This window comes from Dasypus novemcinctus, chromosome 8 (genome assembly GCF_030445035.2).
Source record: "Dasypus novemcinctus isolate mDasNov1 chromosome 8, mDasNov1.1.hap2, whole genome shotgun sequence".
Lineage (NCBI taxonomy): Eukaryota > Metazoa > Chordata > Mammalia > Cingulata > Dasypodidae > Dasypus > Dasypus novemcinctus.
In genome coordinates, this window is record NC_080680.1 from 78343213 (window position 1) to 78367731 (window position 24519).

General features: G+C 37.7%; 1 protein-coding gene and 1 non-coding gene across 7 annotated transcripts in view; both read right to left on the reverse strand.

Moving 5' to 3' along the window:
* Positions 1 to 24519, reverse strand: part of UBAP2 (ubiquitin associated protein 2) — a 151862-nt gene that overhangs the window by 22543 nt on the left and 104800 nt on the right. For all 6 annotated transcript variants that reach the window (XM_071216820.1, XM_058301993.1, XM_058301990.1 and 3 more), the window contains 6 exons: positions 15561 to 15613; positions 12838 to 12905; positions 10463 to 10652; positions 7481 to 7694; positions 1871 to 2145; positions 222 to 391 (listed from right to left, as the gene is read on the reverse strand). In XM_071216820.1, coding sequence (XP_071072921.1) covers positions 222 to 391; positions 1871 to 2145; positions 7481 to 7694; positions 10463 to 10652; positions 12838 to 12905; positions 15561 to 15613 — 970 coding nt within the window. The remainder of the gene's footprint in view (positions 1 to 221; positions 392 to 1870; positions 2146 to 7480; positions 7695 to 10462; positions 10653 to 12837; positions 12906 to 15560; positions 15614 to 24519) is intronic.
* LOC111758743 (small nucleolar RNA SNORD121A) lies at positions 10258 to 10340 on the reverse strand. Its single transcript, XR_002792912.2, has one exon. It is a non-coding gene; the product is annotated as a small nucleolar RNA SNORD121A (small nucleolar RNA).

Here is a 24519-nt window from a genome sequence, read left to right on the forward strand (position 1 = left end):
TGGCTAGGAGATGGGAGAAAGGGAAATTGGAATTGAAGGCTAACAGATAAAGGTTTCTTTCTGGATTGATGGAAAAGTTCTGGTATTAGATAGTGATGGCACAAACCCATTACCATTGGATATACTGTCTCCACTAGGCAATTTCTTAGGATCCATTTTATTTTTCTTTGTAAACAAAGGACTTAATTCAGTCAAAACCTGAGAAGTGGAAAGTTGTGTACCTTAGAGATTTTGAATACAAGCTAATGGGAATCTGTTTACTATTTTCGCTGGTTGGAGCTGATCCAAATTCCGATAGAGAAGGTTCTGATCCAAATTCCAGGGCACCAAACTGAACGTTTAATCCTGTGACATCTGCTGAGCCAGGCATTTCCACTGCAGATGCTGGGATCTGAAAGCAAAGCCACCACACTGCTAGAGCAGATGTATGTCATTATTTCTGGGTGGTGGGAATGTGGAGAAGCATGAAAAAAATACAAATGTTGTGACCAATGGACTATGGTTAACAACAATACTGTAATATTTTTGCATTAATGCCAAAGATGTACTGTGCTGATAATGGGGGGTATGGAAAAAGTGTGGTAAATGTATGCTATGGACCATGGTTGATGGTAAAAGTCTGATGATATTATTTCTTAATCTGTAACAAACGTTCTACCATAGTATTGGTAAAGGGAATTCTAAACATGTGCATGATGGTTTTGTAAGGTCACAACTTCTATAATAAAAATATATCTTAAAAATAATATAATAGGGTGGGTTGGGGGAAAAATACACTAAAAGGTATGGATTATAGTTAGCAGCAATGTCTTAATGATATTCTTTCATAATTTGTAACAAATGTTTCACAACAATGCAAGGTGTTGGCAGTGGGGTGATATATGGGAGCCGTATATGATGTTATGCAAGTTTGTTAGGTTCACAACTTTTACTTTAAACTTATTTTTTTATGTATTATATGCTCAGGTATGAATGATATATTTCAATAAATTTAAAAGAAAAAATCAAAACTGTCATGACAAAAATAGGTCAGGAATTCCAAGTCCCCAAGGTCTGTGACAGAGACTAAGAAGCTACTGAGTTCCTGAAGGCACCGTCAGCACTACTACTAGCAGGTCTGAGTGACAAGAAGGGGGAGGCAGAAAGGAAGGAAAAAGCAACAGGATTCTTAAAAGGTCAGAAAAGGGAAATGAATAAAGAAAATTAAAAGTTAACAGGCAGATGGTGTATGTCACCAGGTGCTTCTTAAAACAGACTGGGGAGAACGTGGAGGATAGGTGGGCAGGAGAGGAGAGAGGGCACCCAGTGGACGGCTCTATTTGTGCACACTACTCTAGTTTCAGTACATACCATTGCTGAAAGCATTACCTGGTCAAGGAACCACATTCTGTGCATAACAGAACTGCTATCTACCTTCCAACTACAGGAAACAGCTGAAAACACAAGAGCAGCAGATGCTCTTAGCTGATGCTCATGTTTGAATTAAGAGCCTCCAGTTCTCAGCGCATTCCCATTCTCTCCAACATTAGCCCAGTCACTCAGAAATGGTGTCCTCATATACCAGTAAGCTATGTGCTTGGAAAATACCGCATCCCAATTTCTGGGACTTAATAAACCATTCCTTGAGCTAGACGTTAAAATAAATCTATCTGGAGGCAGAAGTGGCTCAGGTGATGCAGCTCCCATCTACCATATGGGAGGCCCCGGGTTTGATTCCTGGGGCATGCTGGTGAAGGCAAGCTGGCCCACACCACTGTGGAGAGCTGACAGCAGACAGCGAACACAAAACCACAAGGAGGAGGGGAGTTAAATAAATGAAGGAAAAAATAAATCTATCTGCAGGACTGTGACTTCAAGGCGAAATGCCCACCTTAGAAGCTGGAGGTATCCGCCGCTTAGAGAGCTTGATGTGTTTGGGCTGTGGTTGGTGTGCAGACACAGACACGTTTTCAACAGCCATGCTGGGAAGCTGCAAAAGTTTATTCACAGTGGAGGTACTGTCTCCGGGTTTTGATTCTTGGAGTTTTACCTGGGAAGGAAAGGACTCCAACCCAGGGGGAGGAACAGTGGCTGCCTGAGTCTGGTGCTGCTGCCGCTGGCTCAACTGGCTTAGAACTGGGGATGGCTCAGGCTGAGATTTAAAGTCTATGAAATACGTAAAAAAAAAAAAAAAAAAGGGATAAAAGATAAGATCAATTAGGAACACAGGTTTATGGCTATCTCTTCCATCTTCACAGATCATGAAGGGTTACAGTCACCACCAGTTTCTCACAACCATATTCTAGCAGAATCCCATAAGCATCTGATAGATATATATGATACCTGGTATAGCGTACAAAGTATTTGTACCTAATTTCCTATATAGGAAATTCAAAAGGTACAAGAATGTGTATGATGAATATAAATCTTCTTTCCACTACTGCCCTAGATGCATTCAGTATTCAGTTGGATACAAACACTGTACCCAGTTTCTTGAGTACCTTCAGAAGTACTCTGTCAATGTGCATATACTTATTTTTTTACTTTAGAGCCAATTTCTCTCATACATACCTACATTCTAAAATATACCTTGCTTTTCTCACAAAATATTTAATTTTCAGAAACTAAGGATCCACACCAATGTGGGAAGAGTCACTGCATTCATTTTTAAGGCTACATAGTAATGCAGTGTACAAAAGTATTGTTTTCAACTTCCAGCACACCAGTATTATATGAACAGGACTTCAGATTTCTAATCTTTTGCTATTAAAAATAATGATGCAATGAATATATCTGTATGTAAGATATTTTGCTCCATTCAAGTATACCTGCAATATCAATTCCTAAAATAGAGTTGGTGGTTCATAGGGTAAACATTTTAAATTTTGACAAACACTTCAAAATTGCTACCCATTGATACAACACATCCTTTTTGATGCATTCCAATGTCAAACTTTTATCTTTCCCAGTCTAATAAAAAATGGTATAAAGGAAATGTTAATTAAAATGATGTAGTTAAGCATCATTTCATACACTTAAGCAAGAATTTCCTCACTATAAACACTGCTGTACATCTTTGAACATTTCTCGATTTGGTTACTGTGCTTTTTTTTTTTTTTTTTTTTTTAAATAATAGACCATATTTTTTAGAGCACTTTAGGTTATCGGAAAAACTCCGGAAAGTAAAGAGTTCCCATATACCTCTCCCTTAATTTCTCCTATTATTAAAAGGAGAGATAGGAATACTTATTTACTATTGGTGGGAATGTTGAATAGTACAGCCACTGTGGAGGACTGTTTGGCAGTTCCTAAAGAAGGTAAATATAGACTTGCCACGTGACCCTGCAATACCACTACTGGGCATATACCCGGAAAAACTGAGAGCAGTGACACGAATGGACACCTGCACACGGATGTTCATAGCAGCATTATTCACGATTACCAGAAGATGAAAACAACCCAGGTGTCCATCAACCAATGAATGGATAAACTGTGGTATATTCACACGATGGAATATTATGCAGCTGTAAGAAAAAATGAAGTCATAAAGCATATGATAACATGGATGAACCTGGAGGACATTATGTTGAGTGAAGCAAAGCCAGACACAAAAGGACAAATACTGTATGACTGTGCTACCATGAACTAAATATTGTGTGTAACATACTGTATGATTCCATTTATATAAAATGTAAATATAAATCAATTTATAAAGATAAAATTAGTGTTAATGTAAAGCTGGGGAAGGCAAGCTAAGGGATGCGGAGATTTTCTTTCTTTTTTGGGGGGAAGTAATGAAATGGTTCTAAAACTTGTAGTGATGAATATGCAACATTGTGATTATACTAAAAGACATTGATTATACACTTTGGACAAACTATGGTATATGAATGAGAGGTGAAGAATTTTCTTGTTTTACTTATTTGTCTGTTTTTTATTACTATTATTGAAATACTGAAAATGCTCTAATAATGATTGACGTAATAAGTGCACAACAATGTGATTATACCAAACACCATCGACTGGATGAACTGTATGTTCTATTAATACGTACCAATAAAATTGGTTTAAAAAGAGAAAAGGCAAGAGTACCTATATACCTCTACCATAATTTCTCCTGTTAGTAATATCTTGCATTAATGTGGAACATTTGTTATAATTAATGAACCAGTAATGATACATAATTATTAACTAAAGTCCAAAGTTTACATTAGGGTTTGTGTGTTATACGGTTCTGAGTTTTGACAAATTACCTAGGAACATGCTTCCTTGATTGTATGTTAAACACATGCTGTCTTCCAAAGCAGCTGTAACATCCTGCATTCCACCAGCAATGAGTGAATGTTCCTGTTGTTCTTCATCTCTGCTAGTATTTGGCATAGTCAGTGTTCTGGATTTCAGCGATTCTAATAGGTGTACAGTAGTACATCCCATTGTTGTCTTATTTTGCAATCCCCTAATGACACATGATGTTTGGCATCTTTTCACAGGCATATTTACCATCTTTATATCTTCTCTAGTGAGGTGTCTGTTCAAATCTTTGGCCCTCTTTGTAATTGGGTTATTTTCTTGTCTAGTTTTTAGACATTTTGGACATAAGTCTTTTTATCAGGTATGTGCTTTGGAAGTATTTTCTCCTGGTCTGTGGCTTGTCTTTTCATTCTTAATAGTATTTTTTGCAGAAGTCCAACTCATCAATTTTTTCTTTCATGCACCATGCTTTTGATGTTGTACCTAAAAAATCATTGCTAAACCTAAGGTCTAGATTTTCTCCTACTTTATCTTCTACAAGAATTACATAGTTTTGCTTTTTAAATTTAGTTCTATGATAAATCTTGAGTTAATTTTTGTGAAAGGTCAGTATCTAGATGAAGTTTTAATTTTTAGTTATTCCTTTTTTATAATAAGGAAATTAGTTCTTTGTCAGTAATATGATTTTCAAATATTCTTCTCACACTTTATCTGTCTTTCAAATTTGGTTAAGGTGTTTTCTGTTATACTTAAAAAGATCCACCTTACACAGATTATATAAAAATCCTCCCACTTTTTTTTCTACTATGGTCTGGATTAATGATTCATGTCTTTTTTTCTTTATTTTGTACATTTAATAATTGAAAATATAAACAATTGAAAACTAAAAAGAAAACATAATTGAACAAAAACATACATTTCTCATATAAGTGTATTGGTTACATTTTTTAAAAATAATAATAAAATACAGTATTTGGTTCACAGTAACACAATCATACAGTATTTGTCCTTTTAGGTCGGCTTGCTTTGCTCAACATAATGTCCTCCAGGTTCATCCATGTTGTCATATGTTTTACAACTTTATTTCTTCTTACAGCTGCATAATATTCCAACATGTGAATACAACACAGTTTGTTTATCCATTCATCTGTTGATGGACACCTGGGTTGTTTCCAACTTTTGGCAATCGTGAATAATGTTGCTATGAACCTCAGTGTGCAGATGTCCGTTCGTGTCACTGCTCTCAGTTTTTCTGGGTATATACCCAGCAGTGGTATTGCAGGGTCACGTGCCAAGTCTATATTCAACTTCTTTAGGAACTGCCAAATAGTCCTCCACAGTGGCTGTTCCATTCTGCATTCCCACCAACAGTGAAGAAGTGTTCCTATCTCTCCACATCCTCTCCAACTCTTGTAGTTCTGTCTTTTTAACAGTGGCCATTCTGAGAGGTGTGGATTTATGTTTAAATATTTGTCCCATTTGACACTTTAGTGTGGAGCAGGAGTTAGAGATCCAACTTCATTTTCCAGATAGTCAACCAATTGCAATCATCAATTATTGAATAAAACCATCTTTTCACCACTGAAAACTTTTTATACAGTATAGATGTTGGCAATCTCTTACTGAAAAGGGCTTGATAGTAAATATTTTAAACTTTAAAGGCTATCACAATTATTCAACTCTTTCTAGCGTAAAAGTAGCCATAAGACATTATGTAAATGAATGTTTATGACTACATTTCAATAAACTTTCTTTACAAAAACAGATAGCAAATCTGTTGGAGGGCTGTGGATTACCAAGCCTTCATTTTAGGATATTTCCATGGGACAGGAATCTATTGGTAGATTTGATATTAAAGGTATGTACCAAAGGAACTTTATAAAGAATATAGGAACAGTATGCTCAAATGTAAACACTGGTATTACTAAGTGTGCAGGAAAAAAAGCTAACAAAGCAGGCTAGAGACTGCTACCTTTCTTAGAAAAGCCTGCTTTTGGACCTTTTGGGTGACATGTATTTTAGGAGTTCTTCTACTTTCTAACTGACAAGAGTGGCTCACTGGACCTAGAACGTTTGTATAAAGGTTAGGATTTATGCTGAATGCCTATTTTTCTTCCAGTAGCCTGGAATTTTGGTACTCCCCAAAAAGTCGTTTTAATGAGCAGAGGAATGCACTTCCCTCTCCTCTACTCTCAATATGCCCTATGCATAAACCAGCCCAGACAGCCAGCCCTATTGTTAAAGTAACCCACTGATATTCCTAATACGGTGTGGCATGTGTATGTTGGGAAATGGTGACTTAATGCCACAATTTCTATGGAGTATAGTGGTGTCTTTATAATACAAAGCACAAAAAGTAAAGCTCAACCAAATCATGGTGGGTATGTACAAATATTAACAATAAAAGAGCAATGCAGAGGGTGTGGGTTAAAAAGTTGTCCAGGGGAGCAGATGTAACTCAGTGGTTAAGCATCTGCTTCCCGCGTTTACTCCCTGGTACCTCCTTTAAAAAATAAAATAAAGTTGTCCATACTCCACCTTCTGCCACCATCCTATTCTAATAGAGCTCAGAAAATTATGTCTATGCATTTATTCAAAGTGCTATTTGTGTATATCTGAATACTTCTATCATGATTTTGCACATCTCAAGATATGTATCAATAATAAATAAATGTAATTATCTGTACAATACAAAGTTGACTGATTTAATTCAGAAACTGTGCAAAAGTTCTATTAAAAAGAAGTACTGGGAAGCAAATGTGGCTCAAGCAACTGGGCTCCCATCTACCATATAGGAGGTCCAGGGTTCGATACCCAGGGCCTCCTGGTGAAGGCAAGCTGGCCCACACAGAGTGCTGCCCCATGCAGGAATGCTGCCCCATGCTGATGTAGCAAGATGACACAACAAAAAGAGACACACAGGAGAGACAATAAGAGACACAGTAGACCAGGGAGCTGAGGGGGTGCAAGAGAATGATCACTTTTCTCCCACTCGGTAAGGTCCCAGGATTGGTTCCTGGGGCTGCCTAATGAGAATACAAGCAGACACAGAAGAACACACAGCAAATGGACACAGAAAGCAGATAACGGAGAGAGGGGGGAGAAATAAATAAACAAATAAATCTTAAAAAAAAAAAAGAAGGAAATATCCATGGACAAATTCCACATTAATGGTCACAAGTCAACAAGGTCTGCTAATATTTAGCATATTCTTGATAAAGACAAATCAGCACAGGAAATGTATACTTACCAAACTGAGTGAGGACTGAGGGTTGAGATGTTGAGGGCTTGAGGTCCCAAGAAGAAGTGGTTGTGGGAGGACTCGTACTACTCTGCTGGGAACTCTGGGTGGTGGTAAACTGGCCCAAACTTGGAGCTTTCAACTGGTCCAAAATCTGGGAACTGCTAACGTTTGCCATTTTTGAAGGTGCTAGCTCTCCGAATCCTGAACCAAGGACGGATGACTTTAAAGGGAAAGAAAGCATAAACCCTCAGCAAAACAGAATTTCACCCTGGGCTTTAAAACATTCCAAATATTTTCAGAAGTATTTAAAAACCTATAACCTAGAATATCTCTACTAGGAAGACTCATCTGAGAAAATACATAAAAATGATATGATGAAACAAGGACTGAATAAATTCAACAATCCCTCCTAATTCTGATTTAAGAGGTTAAAAGGAAGGGGAAATATTTGACCATGGGTTTGAAGAAATTGATTTAAAAAGAAAAAAAAGTAATATTTCAAGTCCACAAGATACCACTTTAAAAAATAGTCATAGCATGAATTAAATGACAAAGACGTGTTGACAAACTAAAAACATAATATTTCTTTAATCTGTGAACCACAGTAATCATTCTTAATGATTAGGATAGTCACAGAAGAAATCAACTATGAGAGGTCACCCTACAAGATCAAATGCAGATCACAACACTTACTTAATTAGGCAGCTGATATTCCAAAAGCAGAAAATGAAATACACAGATGTTTGAGGTAAAGCAGAGATACACCTTGGGCACTATTGTGTTTATGTCAAGTTGTTTACCAGACTAAGAATACTAACGATACTCGATAAGTAAGTATACAAAAGATGAAGTTATGCTTTCCTCCAGCTATTCTGCCTGGTCAGGTATCAGGATCTAAGGAGAATGAAAGCCCATGCTAAGAGAACACAATAGCTGATCAACTGCATTTTTACATATCAAGATCTTTCTATTTCTGAAATATAATTTCTTTATCAAAAATAATATCTCAAAACCATCTACAGAAAAGTTTTGTATTCCTTCAAGAGACAAGATCTAGAACATTGAGAATAATTATTTCCATTCAATATTCAAAGCCATGGAATATTCCAGTTGCTATATGGAAATCCAAAACTCTCTAGTATGGGCAAAATTGTAGGTTCTTGGGCAGTTGTGGCTGGTCAATTACTGAATCTGTCTGTTCCTATTAGAGCAGTTATGCTAACATTACTCACCACTCCTCCATATCCTGTGTTTGTGTTTCGCACTACCTCCTAGGTTGCCACCAATCCATTTCAAGTCCACCCATTCAATGAAAGCTTCCCAGATCATGCTTATCTTCTTCCTCTTGTTTCCTACATAATGCCTGCCTGCATCAGAAGCATTTCACCAAATCGACTTTCTTTGTGCTTTATAATGAAATCATTAAGTCAGTATCTATATAGTCTTGTCTCAGGTAACATTTAGCATAGGGCTTCTCAATCCCAGCTTCTGATTTGAATCAATGTAGAGACCTTTAAAAATTTGTGTATTGGTGCATACATGTACATATACAACTAAGTACAAATGTTCAAATCCTAAAGATTCTAATTTATTTGGTCTTGTGTAGACCCTGGCATTATTTTATTATTACTACTGCTATTTATTAAAGTGCCTCAATTGATTATAAAGTACTATAGAGCTGAGAACCACCACTTTAGTACTACACTAAACAATTTTACTCCAGCTCTCAAGATGTTCGTTAAGAGGTAAAGCAACAGAAATGAAGATGACTTTCTACGTAGGTAAAGTTCATGTTCTACCTATGATCTCACTAGCTTGGTCAAAATTCTAGCAAGTCAGCTAGGATATTACATCATTACACCAACAGAAGATGGAAAGGCAGAGAAGGAAAGGACATAGATGGTTCAATAAAATCCAGGGGTTTTGCACCATGCCTTGGCCTGTCCCACTTCAAGCACTGACACCATCTCACGCTCAATCACCAATGACAGTAAATAATGCCACATTCCCAAGCCAGCAACAGGAAGTGACCATGCAGAGTGTAAGAAAGATAGCAATAAAGATTTTCCATATTTAACTTTCCATTTTATTAAGGTACAACTAACGATTTGAGTAGTTAGGGGAGAAAGATTATATCATATTCATTAAAAGTTCTGTTTCTGAACCGTGGAGTGCAAGTAAACACAGCTAAGAAAGAATCAAAATAATTACCACTAGTGAACACTGAAAAAGCCTGTGCTCATAGTCCTTTCAACCTCCCCCCTACCAGCTCTTGACCTCCTACAGATGGGCGGGTAATTCAGTTTACCATTCTGCAACTATTCTTTTACATACTAGTCTCTAAGGTTCTACTACTGACAGTCTGTCCTCACATCCTTCACTAATAGCTCCCAAATTTCTTTCTGATGGGTGTTTAACTTTGATGGGAAACCAGAGTCATGCAGGCAGCAATGGATGACACCATTTCAAACCACATCCAAACTAGAAAGGTCTTGATGTCGTAGTTAGGCCTTTTAAGAAATAGCACCCTTATTTTATAAAATAACAAAGAAATGAAATGCAGAAAAATATAAGCACCTAGGCAGACTTGGAAAGAACAGTTTTTGCATGTTTTTAAGCAAGCCAATAATGGCAGATGACAATTTTGACATCTTAAGGTTAGAGAAAGGCCTTGAAACAAAATCCAAGAAAAAGAATAATTCATAAGAAGGATGACTTCAATCTGATTGAGTTACCGTGACTGCAAAGAATTCAACTAACCATAGAGAAATATTTTGATCTTTGTCCAGAAAACTCAGAGTAGTTGAAATCCACATGGAATCATCAGCTATGTGCTTGGAAATTATTGCATCATTGTTTTCTGGACTGAGATCTACCATAGGAATTATGATATTCAGAAAATAATTGTAAGGCATGTGCCATACTCTAGAATGCATTTGCTCATGGGTCCATTCTATAAAATCCCATACAGAAACAAAAGTGAGTTACCAGACTCTGAGGAGAGTAGGAGTTGACAGCTGTGGCACTGCCAGTTCCTGGTGCCATCTGAATGTTGTGTTGAGAATTTGTGAAGACAAGGGCTTGGCCAAAGCCCTGCTGTTGGGAAGATTCAAAGGAGTTGACTTCTGAGACTTGACTGGGAGGAGCAGGCTTCTGGAGCAAGGATACCAGATCAATGCTAAGCAGACAAAAAGCAAATGAGGAACCAATCAAAAAGCAAATCTTACCAATAAATGAATCTGAGAAGTGAATCAATATAAAGTAAATTCATGCTAAAAATGATCTAAGTAAGGAGAACCTTTGGAAACTGGAGTTTAATCTTAGGAAACTGGGAACCAAGAAGAGGACATCAATCACCAAAAAAAGCATACAAAGCCACAGAGACTGAAGCAGGACTTTGCAGAGAAGGGAAATGAAGATGTAAACTGAGAAATTTCCACAGAAATTAAATAGTGATGACTGATTTGAAAACCTGGAGCAGTTAAGTAAACTTGTAACAATTTCCTCAAGTTCAGCTGATTTCTTTTAGGACATTTTATCCCATTTATTATTTGGAAACAGTCCTTCTTAAAAACTTTTCAAAAGAAAAGTAAATGCACATTCTTGGGGAATCAGAGCTACAACTGATTCATATGTACCTTAAATATCCCTGAAAGTTTTATATTCTACTCTACAATATATTTAAGTTTCTATAACTATATCATTTTGTCTCCTAAAAATTAAGGAAATATTATACAATATATGAACAAACACTGTTACCAAGAACTCTTGTGATGCCCACCAAAAGGCAGATATTCCATTTGAAGAAGCACAGTCTAATACCTCAAAGCATGAGGATGAAATGATCTTCCAGATTATTACTACCTGACATGTGAGTGAACTGCTAACATCCTGTACCAACTCTTCTCCTCACTAACCTAGTACAGTAGAGTATGGCCTATAAGATATATGGGTTTATGTAACAGAGTAATTCACTGTATTAATAAACCCTTTCAGAGGCCAGTTCCCATCAGTTCTCCTACCATAAACGCTCTCCATATCAGCAAGACAGGGAGATTCTGGGAAGTCAAATAATTCAAAACCCACAATTGAGGCAGAGCAAAGTTCTTATCCTTGGGTTCCTCTCCTTATGCTCTGTCACTTTCATTTTCCAATAGCCAGATTAAAGTCCCAAACTAGTGTTTTGGAACTGAAGGCAATGTTCTAGCTTATGATACCCCACACCAGGTACAGATCCAGGGTAGTTTTATTACAAATGCTCCACCCACAAAAGCTGTATTAATATAAAAAACATAGCAAGTTCATTTCATGGAAAATACTAAGGCACTGTCTTCAGAAAAATAAAAAGAAACAATGAACCATGACTAAAAAGTCCAGTTTACATCTTAAAAAAGAAAAACTATCAAATTCAGCAAGACTTAAATACCTTGGAGAAGATAATATGCATTTAACAAGATAAAATGAGCAATTCACAAAATAATATATTCTAAGAAAATTTTAAGCTTAATTTCCTTATAATGAAGTCTTATCATCACCTAATTTAGCATGAACTTGAAGTTCAAAAGTGCCTTCATTTCTAAGGTGTCATGTATATCAAGGTTTTCTGCATCATTCTAGACCACTGCACATTAAAACCATAATCAAAGGTTGCTCAAGTTATTATGAGTATTAGGATGTAAACAATGTTCTCCAATACTTCATTTCATTTCTGTACACATTCTAAGAATGTCGCTCTTTCCTCTTCTGTAAGCCACTAAACTAGTGGATTAAACCTTGTAAAGGGGAGCAGATGTAGTTGAATGCCTGCTTCCCATGTACGAGGTCTTGAGTTCGATCCCCAGTACCTCCTAAAAACAAACAAACATGGCAAAACTAATTCTCATTGGGGAGTGAATGTAGCTTAGTGGTTAAGCACCTGCTTCCCATGTATGAGGTCATGGGTTCAAACATCTACCTCCTAAAAAAACAAACAAAAACTTGTGGAGCCCAGATAAAATGTGAATTTTGTAGGAAGTTCACTGGGAAAAAAACAAACAAAAAACCAATCTCTTTACAAAACTGAAAAGAGCAACCATTAAATAAGGTAAAAATAATCTCTGTCACAAGTACTAACCAATCACAAACAACGTAGCTGTTTTTAATTCTTCAATGAATATAACTGATTTGGAAATGACTGAAACTCTGTCAGCTGACTGGATAAGTTGGTAGTAAAATAAACTCTTAGGTGGAAAAGGTGGGGAAAAAGAAAGAAATCCAAGAAAAGGAATATCTTGAAAGAGATCCACGGACCCAAAAAACACTTCTCCTGAGGCAAAAAAATCAATTATGGTTTGACTAACAAGCAAAAGTGGGAAAAAGATTACCTTTGCCCAGGCATTACATGATTTTCTGCTGGAACAGATGAGGCAGTAAAAACCTTTGTTTCAGAAAGCTGTATGGAAATGAAGAAAAAATATATTTCAATCTTATTCTTTACAATCTAAACTAAATATATACCAATTCCTGACAATTTTTAGTCACCAGTACTCTCTCGTTGTAGCTCACCCAAAAGGTAGTCTGAAGGAAAGGAAATATTCAAAACTACAAGTAATTTTCTTAAAGGTGATAGTAATTTTAAAATTGGTTAAGTGTACAAAATAAGGAATTCACATCAGAGAAATGGTGAGAATGATGGAAGACAACAGTGAAGTAAAGAATCAGTCAAACCAGAGTTGAAGTCTCAGTCCCTCCACACTCTGTATTTTCCAGTAAACAAAATGAGAATAACAGGAACACAACCACCAATGTTACCATAAATGCAAAAAAGGAGTCAAAAAGCTTGAAAAGGCAAATTAACTACTGTTTTCTCCAAAGAAACCTGCCTCTCGTATTTTATTGACTAGTAATTTACATTTCCTGTTTAATAAGTCATGGGTTTCTTTGCTTTAAAAAATGTTTTTATTGAGGTAATGAGAGATATAATAAATTGCAAATATTTAAGGTGATTAATTGAATGAGTTCTGGAATATGTACAACACCATGAAATTATGACCACAATCAAGACAATGTATCCATCACCTCAGATGAATTTCCAGAGATGACAACATTCAGACAAGGACAGGGCAGAGAGTAGTGTTCATTTTCTTTAAAAACAAAAAGCGCTAAACTAATTTGATTGAACAAGAAGTACCTATACGGTATTCTGTATCAAGGTTTAAAAAAAAAGCAGAGGTGGGGGTTAATGGCTATTGTTCTTAGTTCTAGAAGGAATTTAGGATTACATTTTAGATTATTCCCCTGCCAATCAGTATTATTTTCTATCATTTCATTTAAAAAAATAATTTTTTGATAATTCCACAGAAAAGGAGATGTCCAAATTCTTTATGCTAACTCTTTTCAGTAAATAAATTACAAGATGATACACTATGTCCTATCCAGCAAAATATTAATGTCCTTGAGTGTGTTCGTGTGTGTTGCTTTTTAGCATACTCTCATCATTATACCTCATCTGGACTCAGAAAGACCCTGTGAATTAGGCAGGACAGCTATTAGGATATTCATCATATAGAAAAAAACCAGGAAGCTCAGAAAGGAAAGATGCCTTATGCAAGGTCAAGAGGTCAACAATTTGAATATAGGCTTTTGCCTTCTGATCCCCTCCTACTGTTGCTAACAATGACAGGCAAAGAAATATAAAGGCTGCTTTAACCCCGGAACCTTCTCTCTCCAGACTAACTCTTAGCAAACCTTCTAGTAATATGGCTCTGTCTGATGTAAGGTAAAGGTGTCCATCTCTCTGCTGGATTAAATAACCACTTTCCTAGTCCAGCCTCTTCCTATAATAGTTAAAAAGCATGACATAATACCTCAAAGAACTTTTAGTTAATATGCGGCAGCATAAAAATATACCCTAAATCTAACATTCCAACCAAATGAGCATATCTCTTTTCACCCTTCCTCACACCCTACCCAGTCAACTCCCTACTAAGCCAGAAAAAAAAAAGCATAAAAAAAAAAGAAAAAGCATATGTATCAAGTATTCTCAAAATACTTGTGAGTTAAGTCAGTTAAAATTACTTAATTTATGCAAGGTAAAAATGATTCTATGCTACAGTGTTAAAACACCACTTGGAAGCCAAATACTACATGGGGAATTACTGTATTCCTTTTCCACAAAGAAACCAAGACCCAAGGAACAGTGCCCTGTTTAAGGTCATTAAAGTCAGGAAGAAATCATACTTTCCCATTCCAAGCAGCTCCTGTCAGCATAAACAAAAACATACATGGGAGAGAGAGAAAGATAATAAATCTCAAAGTCTGGCTCACTTTATGTGATTCTGAAGATCAAGATTTCTAACCCCTTTATTCTTTCCCTCCCAGGATCTGCTCAAACGTCTCTATAATGAATATGCTTCTGTTTTAGACCTTGAGAATTAAACAGAAAAACAGTATAAAATATAGGAACAGGCTAGTTCAGCTGTGTTTGTTGGGGTTTTTTTTTTTCCTCACTATTTAAAAGTAGAAAATTTTTTTCTTCCCAAACAACATTTTATTCTAAACTCTGAATTTACAGATTGACATTACACAATCTAGTGTAGTATACTCAAAAATGTCTGTGGAATGAACTGATGTGAGAAGATCAGCTCATGTACTTAAAAGAGGAAAGGGTTGGGCCTAGAACTAGGATTTTTTATTGAGGTTAATTTCAACTGTGATCCAGATTATCGACTCTCTCCTTTTAAATAAAATGTTTCAAAGAGTAACAGTCTGCAGGCCAAGGCCACAGGGTCATTTGACTATCAAGTCAAATGTAACAGAGATCAGCTAATCACTTTAATCTTATTTACCGCTTGTTCTTTTTAAACACTGCTTTTTTTTTTTTTTTTTAAGTAGATACTTTAAATACAAGTTTCTTAAAAGTCTCAAAACACCAACTTCCTCCTGGGAAGCATCTGCTAAAAAGGCCAAATCTCTATGAACATGCTCAGGAAAGATACATGGAAAGGAGCCACAAGCAGCCATACTATGCCATCAGCTTTCTTCAAAGCACACACGCCCCACCTGACACCAAGAGAAACATGGGCCTGATATGATGCCAAACACCTACATCTTCAGTCCAGTCTTCTGTTGTCCACTCTTCCACAGAATTCTTCCAGGCCCCTGTTGGAAAATGAAAATGATAAAAATTTATGCCATATGGACAAATAGAACTCTTATTCCAAATGATTTTCCATTGTGTATTGTATAAGAAAAAGAAATTTACTTCATTAGCAATTTAGCTTATGATCCATGAAACAGGAGGCTCAATCTACTCATATTCGGTCATATTCAAATGCAACTTGGCTAGAAACTATCCATATCAACTCAAAGCAATTGTTTCAAAAGTCAAGTCAAAATTTTCTCTGTAGGTCATATCCAAGCAAATCTGTCACGTGTAAGAAAATGTGGGCACAGCACAAATATATAAGTTTAACAATGCGATAATTCCTTATGATTTAAAACAGAACAAAGTTCAATATATAATTTAAAACCAAACTAAATTCAATTTAAAGCAGGCCTACCTTGGCTGCTAGTTCAAATGGATTACTGAACTATCAAATTTACAGAAGCAATCTTTTTTTAAAAGATAACAGCCCCACTGTGTGACTTCCTAATATAAAAGGTCTCCAGCAAAGCTGAATATTAGTCCTGTTCCATAGCCAGTCTAGTGCTTTAAGCAGTTCTTGCAAAATAATTACCAACAAAATATTTTTTTTTTAAAAAGCACTGATGTTCAAAATGTTGATTTACTACTAACCACAGGCCTATTACTTTAAAACTGGGATTCTTAACCTTTTTTGTTCCACGGACCCCTTTGCCAGTCAAATGGCTGTCCCCGTCTCCTTCCCGCCCAGTATTGGCAGCCGGCGCTGCCCCTCCTTCTCCCCTTCTCCGCGCCGACCCTCCCGGAGGCCCGCCGCTGCCCGCAAATGGCCACAGACCCCTTATTAAGTCCATACTATACTGTGTTATTATTTAATAAATATATTATACCTGCACCAACACGCTCCTATAATAAGGTTTTTTTAATTTAAATTCAAGCTCTTTGGCCCCTTGTTAAGAACTCCTGCTTTAAAACTTGCATGCAAACATACTAAGACAAAATGGTTTAAACACACTAGGGAGAAGAATTGTAATGGTCTTCAGTTTCCTCAAAGGGTAACAAGGAGTTTAGCATCTCAATTACAAAATCCATTTCTTTCCCAAGATCGAGAGGAGTACATTCCTGATAAAAACAAAAGGCAGGTGACCAGGTCTAACATGCCTGGAAACATGTTAATAACATAATAACCAACTTCTGATGGCTATTAAACTGATGGTGATTGCTAAGAAGAGAATCCTTTATCCATGGAATGCTTTACTAGGATGTCCCTGACTTAGAACTGGTGCATGGTTCCCTATAAAATGTCATGTAAACTATGCTTCCACATGGGAGATGTTTCTAAATTGGAAACGCTCCCGGCTGTGTAAGAAACCCATGCACCTTACTTGGAGGCAGACCTCATCTATTCCTCTGTACCAGAAGTCAATGTAGGGAAGCAGATGTGGCTCGAGTGATAAGGCCTCTGCCTACCATATGGGAGGACCCAGGTTCGATCCCTGGAGCCTCCTGGTGAAAAAGAAGAGAAAGCATGCCTGCACGGTGAGCCAGCGCCCACATGGCAAGCACATGCAGCAAGCTGAGTGCTTGTGTGTGTGCCTGCACAGTGAGCCAGTGCCCACACAAGTGAGTCATGCAGCAAGATGATGACGCAACAAAAGAGAGATGAAGGGGAGGGAGAGTCATGGTGAAGCACAGCAAAGATCAGGAACTGAGTGGTGCTTGACAGGGAACCTCTCTCCACATCAGAGGTCCCCCGGATCAAATCCCAGTGAATCCTAGAGGAGAAAGAAAGAAGAGAAGAAAGAGAAAGAAGAGAAGACAAAAAAAAAAAAGATACAGTATATCACACAGCGAATGGATACAGACAGCAAAAACAGTGGGGACGGAGGGGGGCTGGGAAGAAAAAATAAAATAAAAATACTTGGAAAAAAAAAGTGAATGCAGTGCAGGAAGGAAAAATCAGGTGGACAGCATTAGAGATCTCAGACCTCTCCCTGCTTCTCCTGTGCCTCTGGATGGCACGTATCCTGGATAAATATTAAGAAGGCTTGTTACTGAAAAAGATTTTAATACTTGATTTGACAAACTGATAGTTTTCTGTTGGTTTACTATCACACCTTTAAATGGTTTCCATAATTTCCAGAATGTCATAAAACAGACATAAATTTATGTAGCCCCACAAGATCTCTCTGAAATAAAATATTTTCTTAAACAAAGGTAGAAAGAAGGAACAGATTAAGTGATGAATATAACCTGCCATCAGTCCCTCTGTGTTCAGAGTAAGTATTAGAAGCTTGTTCTTCAGAATGCTGAACAGGCCTCTGAGAACACACTGTACACCAAAAGTTAAATGAATCAAAGGCAAGTCATCCACCTATTCCACAACTCTTACCCTTCTACAATGTGACTTTCTTTTAAGTTCTAATAGATAATCACCAATCTATCCTATCGGAAATTTGTTTATTTATTTATTTATATTTTTTGGTAGTGTATACTTTTTTTAAAAAAGATTTATTTTATTTATTTCTCTCCCCTTCCTCCCCCGCCCCATTGTCTGCCCTCTGTGTCCATTCACTGTATGTTCTTCTGTATTCACTTGCATTATCTGGTGACACTGGGAAACTGAGTCTTTTTTTTGTTGTTGCGTCATCTTGCTGCATCAGCTCTCCATGTGTACCACTCCTGGGCGGGCTGCGGTTTTTTTACGCAGGGTGGCTCTCCTTGAAGGACACACTCCTTGAGTGTGCAGCTCCCCTACAAAGGGGCGCCCCTGTGTGGCACGGCTCTCCTTACGCACGGCAGCACTGTGCATGGGCCAGCTTACTGCACGGGTCAGGAGGCCCTGGGGATCAAACCCTGGACCCTCCATATGGTAGACTGATGCTCTATCAGTTGAGACATGTCCACTTCCTAGTGTATAATTTTTTAAAGCTACAACTGAAATAATGTCAAAGATGATCACCTCATACTGTTCTTGCTGCCTCAGGTGCGCCCCCGTCCACCCTCCCCTATGACCACAGAATTAGTACACGAATTTAAAGGTTGACAGCTTTTACTCCAAACCTAAGACTTGATATTAAGTAGTGTGAAGAACACTCTAAATAGAAGCCAATCAAAGCCACAAAAACCATTCCTAAACTTTTATCTTTAAGGAGTCTAATATTATACTAGAAAACAACTTACGGAAGAATTTTCCTTCAATCATCAACTAACAGATTTGGGATATCTTTATGGGGAAGCACAGCAAAAACCTTGAAGGATATCTAGGAAAAGCTCTGTTTTGCTCCCCTTTTTATACCCCTGTGTGTTTAGAGCTTTTTCTAGCTCTGAACATTAGTCCTGTTCCATAGTCAGTCTGGTGGTTCAAGTATTATATTTATTAAGCAGTTTTACTGAGATATATTCACATACCCTATGATCTATCTAAAGTGAATAATCAATGGCTTTTAGTATAATCAAAATGCTGTGCATTCATCATCACAAAAATTTTAGATTTTATTACTCCAAAAAAGAAAAACTCTTCACCACTTAACATGCCTTCCCTAGCCCTACATAACCATTAATCAAATTTCACCTTTATAAATTGCTTTATATTTACATTTTACATAAATGGAATCACACAATATGTTACATAATATATTTAGTTCATAGTAACGGAATCATACAGTATTTGTCCTTTTGTGTCTGCCTTGCTTCACTCAATATAATGTCCTTCAAAAAGAAATCAGTGAAGACCTAAGCAAATGAAAGACATTCCATGTTCATGGATTGGAAGACTAAATATCGTAAAGATGTAAATCCTGCCCAAACTGATTTACAGATTCAAAGCAATAGTAATCAAAATTCCAACAGCCTACTTTACAGAAATAGAAAAGGCAATTTCCAAATTTAAGCATTATAATAACCTATAAATAAAATGATAAAAGTATTTTAAAGTTTAAACCACATCTTCTTACATATGTCTATCATCACTTAGAGGAGTATTTTGAAAATAACTAGGATACCAATTTATATGTGCAGAATAGGATGAAAGTCAGAGCACATTTTAAAACTGGCAGAGGACATAGTCTGTAGCCTGAACAAAAAACAGGCCAAGAAAAACAGTTGCAAGCAGAGCTACAACATGATAAAATGGTGTTTCAGGGAAAAGTTCCAAGTCAGGAGGCAGAGCACAGTTACTGTAGTATTCCCCCAAATAACTACATAAACTATAAAAAATGTAAGACATATAAAACCATAGAAGCTCAGATCCTATTTGTTTTAGAATATCACAGTTCTTAGAGTAAGAACTTGGTACACAGTACTGAATGTTAGATCTAGGAGCTATACCCCAAACATATGGGAATATATCAATTTCATTATTTTCAACTTAAAATAACAAATTTACAAAGAAGTTTTATGTCGAATTTGACATAATGTTAGCCTTCTAAGGCAAGCACTTGGAAAAAAGGTAAACAATGATGCAAAATTTTGTGACTCCTCAAAGGACAATCTGTAAAACACTTCCATAAGCAAATATTGCTGACTTGTTTTATCAAGTGGAGTAATAAAGATGTAATTTACAGACATTAATGAATTTTTATTAACTAGCTTCGATAAAAATGGAAGACATAACAAGCATTTTATAAGATATCTAATTAAGTGAATTTTAAAATAAAATATTCATTCCTTTGAGTCCAAAAGAACTTTTGTTTGGCAGATTCTGAGCTAGACTTTGAATATTTAATGTCATTTCTATGGACTAATGTAAAAATGGAAGGTTTTAACCTATCAAAACAATAAAGGAACAATAAAAAGAGAAACTGGTCAGCAAGGGAAACAAATAAATCATCAAAGCTAATTATGTGCTGTCCTACTGTCCAAGGAGAGAGAAATGTACTGCAATCAACACTGTCTTTCTCAAGCTATGAACCTTACTAGCCCTATGGTCTATGATTCCATTATATTCAAATTATATCAACTATCCTTGTTTTCATTCCCATATTCATTAGGTTCTCTTTACAGGTGTCAAAGACAGCATACCAAACTGTATAACAGTTCTATTTTTGGAGTAAATTTATAACTTAGCATTCTGCCTATATATAGGCCTTTCTCATTTGGTTAATGGGAGTATAACTCTAAGAAATGTCTTTGTGATTACTATACTGACAAAATCAGGTTTCTGAGCTTAAATTTAATGCTGACTACTAGACTCGGAACGCTGTACTGTATTATCAACAAGAAAATACCAGTGTATGAGGCCTCTAGAGAAATAACCAACAACCTATTAACTGATAACAACCTTTAACTCTATTCTGTAACAAACACATTTTGATTACCTAAATGTTTTCCAATGAAGAATCTGCTCCTCTGAGAAGAAGATGGAGGAGGAAGAAGAAGACAAAGGAGATGGGGACCAGATAGAAAAGGCAGAGCAAGATACTTCAGGACTCCATTCACCCCACAAAAGGCTTTGAACAACCAGTAAGAACTGGCAGAAAGATCTTTTTCAAATATCCAGAAGACAAAGGACTGCAATAACAGAGCAAGGGCTGAATCACTTAAAGTGATAGGAAACTTCTAGTCAACCAAGATGGCAGTGTCCTCCAGGATGCTCTTACCCCACAGAATCTTCAACAACTAACAAAATCTGCCAGAACCATCTTCTTCAAAATTCTGTAAAACAGTTAAAGGGTTGCAGAAACTGGGTGAGTAATGAGTCAAAACAACACAGCTAAGAGAAGCGGACTTGGCCCAATGGATAGGGCGTCCACCTACCACATGGGAGGTCCACGGTTCAAACCTGGGCCTTCTCGACCCCTGTGTGGAGCTGGCCCATGTGCAGTGCTGATATGTGCAAGGAATGCTGTGCCACACAGGGGTGTCCCCCACTTACGAGAGCCCCATGCGCAAGGAGTGCACCCCTTAGGAGAGCCGCCCAGTGAAAAGAAAGCACAGCCTGCTCAGGAATGGTGCTGCACACACGGAGAGCTGACACAGCAAGATGACGCAAGAAAAAGAAACACAGATTCCTGGTGCCGCTAAGGATAGAAGCCGTCACAGAAGAACACTCAGCGAATAGACAGAGAGCAGACAACAGGGGGGTTAGGAAGGGGAAAGGGAGAGAAATTATTAAAAAAAAAAAAAAAAGAAAAAGAAAAACAACACAGCTTAAAAAATGGAAGGCAAGGTTCATGGTGCCTTTGCAAGCCCCTCCTCCAGTTCCTCCATTGTTCAGTGTAAAGCCAGCCTGCACTCCCACTATGGGTCACTGGTGTTATTCCAGAGATAGCTGAATAACCCCTACGTAGTTACTGGGGTGCCTGTATGTCAGTGTCAGGAAACTTGGTTTGATTTCGCCCTCCCAGAACCTATACTGCAGTCAGAAGCCGCTTTCAGACATCTAAAGCAGTGTTAAGAAATAATTAAGTTGGAGTTCCAGGAATATGGCATCAAGGTAAACAAGCAGTGCTTACCTCTCCCACAAAAGCAACAGAGAAAGAGCCAAAAGCTGTCTGAGGGACCTGCTTTGGGTGTCAGCCTACTGGGACAGTGCTGCATACCCAGGAGAGCAGAGGGACAGAGAGTCAAAGGACCTAAAACAACAAATGCTCCCCAGTGGCCGGGAAGGGCATCCATCCTCCACTCTTACGACATTAAGACCTCTGGATCACTGCAGCTGACTGAGAGCAGAATAGATGTCTTCCTCCCTGTCAGCTATTACAAGAAAAGCAGGAGTCTGCACTGGAGGATGGAAAGTGGTTTCTCTTCAATGAATTCGACAGCAGGGCCCACTTTAAATCTTGGCCCTGGCCAGAGAATAACACAGGAAAATGAAGGTTGAAAGACAGACCTCCTTGGAAAAGTTTACCAATGAGTGCCATCTGCTGGCCAGCCAGGAAATTGCAAGGACAAATACTTTTCGGTCTCTCCTTAGCCCCACCCCAGAAGAAAATCTGTGCCACATTAGTGAGTCCCTGGCCTGATTTTGATAACTTAAGCTGGGTAATTTTAAAAACACTGAATAAACTGAAGCAAAAGTCAACAAAGAGCAGTGGGAAAAAAAACCACTAGGCAATGGAGAAACTAACCATTAGAGTAAATTCACTAACATATTCAGATGCCTAGACATCAGCAAAAAATTACAAGCCATACAAGGAAACAGGAAGAGGTGGCCCAGCCAAAGGAACAAACCAAATATCCTTACTAGATACAGGATTTAAGACAACTAATCAATGATAACCTGAGAAATCTCCTAAATCGCCAAAGAATTGAAGGAAAACATGACTAAAAAGATAAAGGATATTAAGAAGACACAGGAAGAGCAGAAAGAACAATTTAAGAGCCTACAAAGAAAAGTAACAGCTTCTAGGAATGAAAGAACCAATGGATGAGATTAAAAATACATTAGAGACACATAAGAGCAGATCTGAATCGTTCAAAGACAGAATTAGTGATTTTGAGGACAAGACATCTGAACTGGAAAACACAGAAGAAAAAGAATGGAAAAAATGGAACAGGGTCTCAGGGAATTCAATGACAACACGAAACACACAAACATATGTGTTAATAGTGTCCCAAGAGAATGAAAAAGGGAAAGAATATTTGAGAATATAATGACCAAAAACATCCCAATGCTTATGAAAGACATAAATATCAATATCCAAGAAAGAAATGCACTGCAAATTACTGGATAAATCTGAAGAGACCTACTCCAAGACACCTACTATTCAGAATGACAAATATCAGAGATAAAGAGAGGATTCTGAAAGCAGCAAGAGAAAAGCAAAGCATCACATACAAGGGAACCTCAATAAGATTAAGCGCCAACCTCTCATCAGAAACCATGGAGAAGAAAAGAAAGTGGTATGATGTATTTAAGGTACTGAAAAGAGAAAAACTGCCAGCCAAGAATTCTATTGTTTTAATTCCATTGGCAACCACAACAAAAATATAGAAGAATATGCAAACTCAGAGACAGAAATCAGAGTACATGTTGCCAGGGATGGGTGGGGAGGGGAAAAGGGAACTTAAAACAAAACGGGGGAAGCGGTTGTGGTTTAACTGAGAGAGTGTCTGCCTACCATATGGGGAGTCCAGTGTTCTATACCCAGGGCCTCCTGACCCGTGTGGTGAGCTGGCCCACACACAGTGCGGCTGTGCACAAGGAGTGCCGGGCCATGCAGTAATGTCCACCACATAGGGAAGCCCCACACGCAAGGAGTGCATCCCACAAGGAGAGCCACCCCACACGAAAAAAGTGCAGCCTGCCCAGGAATGGCACCACACATACGGAGAGCTGATGCAGCAAGATGATGCAACAACAACCAAAAAAAAGTGACACAGTTTCCCGGTCCCACATGACAAGAATGCAAGCAGATACAGAAGAACACACAGCTAATGGACACAAAGAGCAGACAACGAGGGGGAAGGGTAGAGAAATAAATAAAATAAATCTTAAAAAAGAAAAAATGGGTGAGGAGTTTCTGTTTGGGGAGATGGGGAAATTTTAGTAATGGAATGTGATGATCATATGACAACAGTGAATATGATTAATATCACTGAATGGAATGCTTGGGAGTGGGTTAGATGAGAAAGTTTATATTGTATCTTTGTAACCACAATTTATTTTGTAAAAAAAGGAACTAAAGAGACAATGAAGGGAAGACGATTTGGCTCAACTGATAGAGCATCTGCCTACCATACAGGAAGTCCAGGGTTCTATACCCAGGGCCTCCTGACCCATGTGATGAGCTGGCCCACGCGCAGTGCTGATGCACACAAGCAGTGCTGTGCCATGCAGGCACGTCCCCCGCGTAGGGAAGCCCCACGGCAAGGAGTGCGCCCTGTAAGGAGAGCCACCCTGTGCAAAAAAAGCGCAGCCTGCCCAGGAATGGCACGGCATATGTGGAGAGCTGACGCAGTAAGATGACTCAACAAAAAG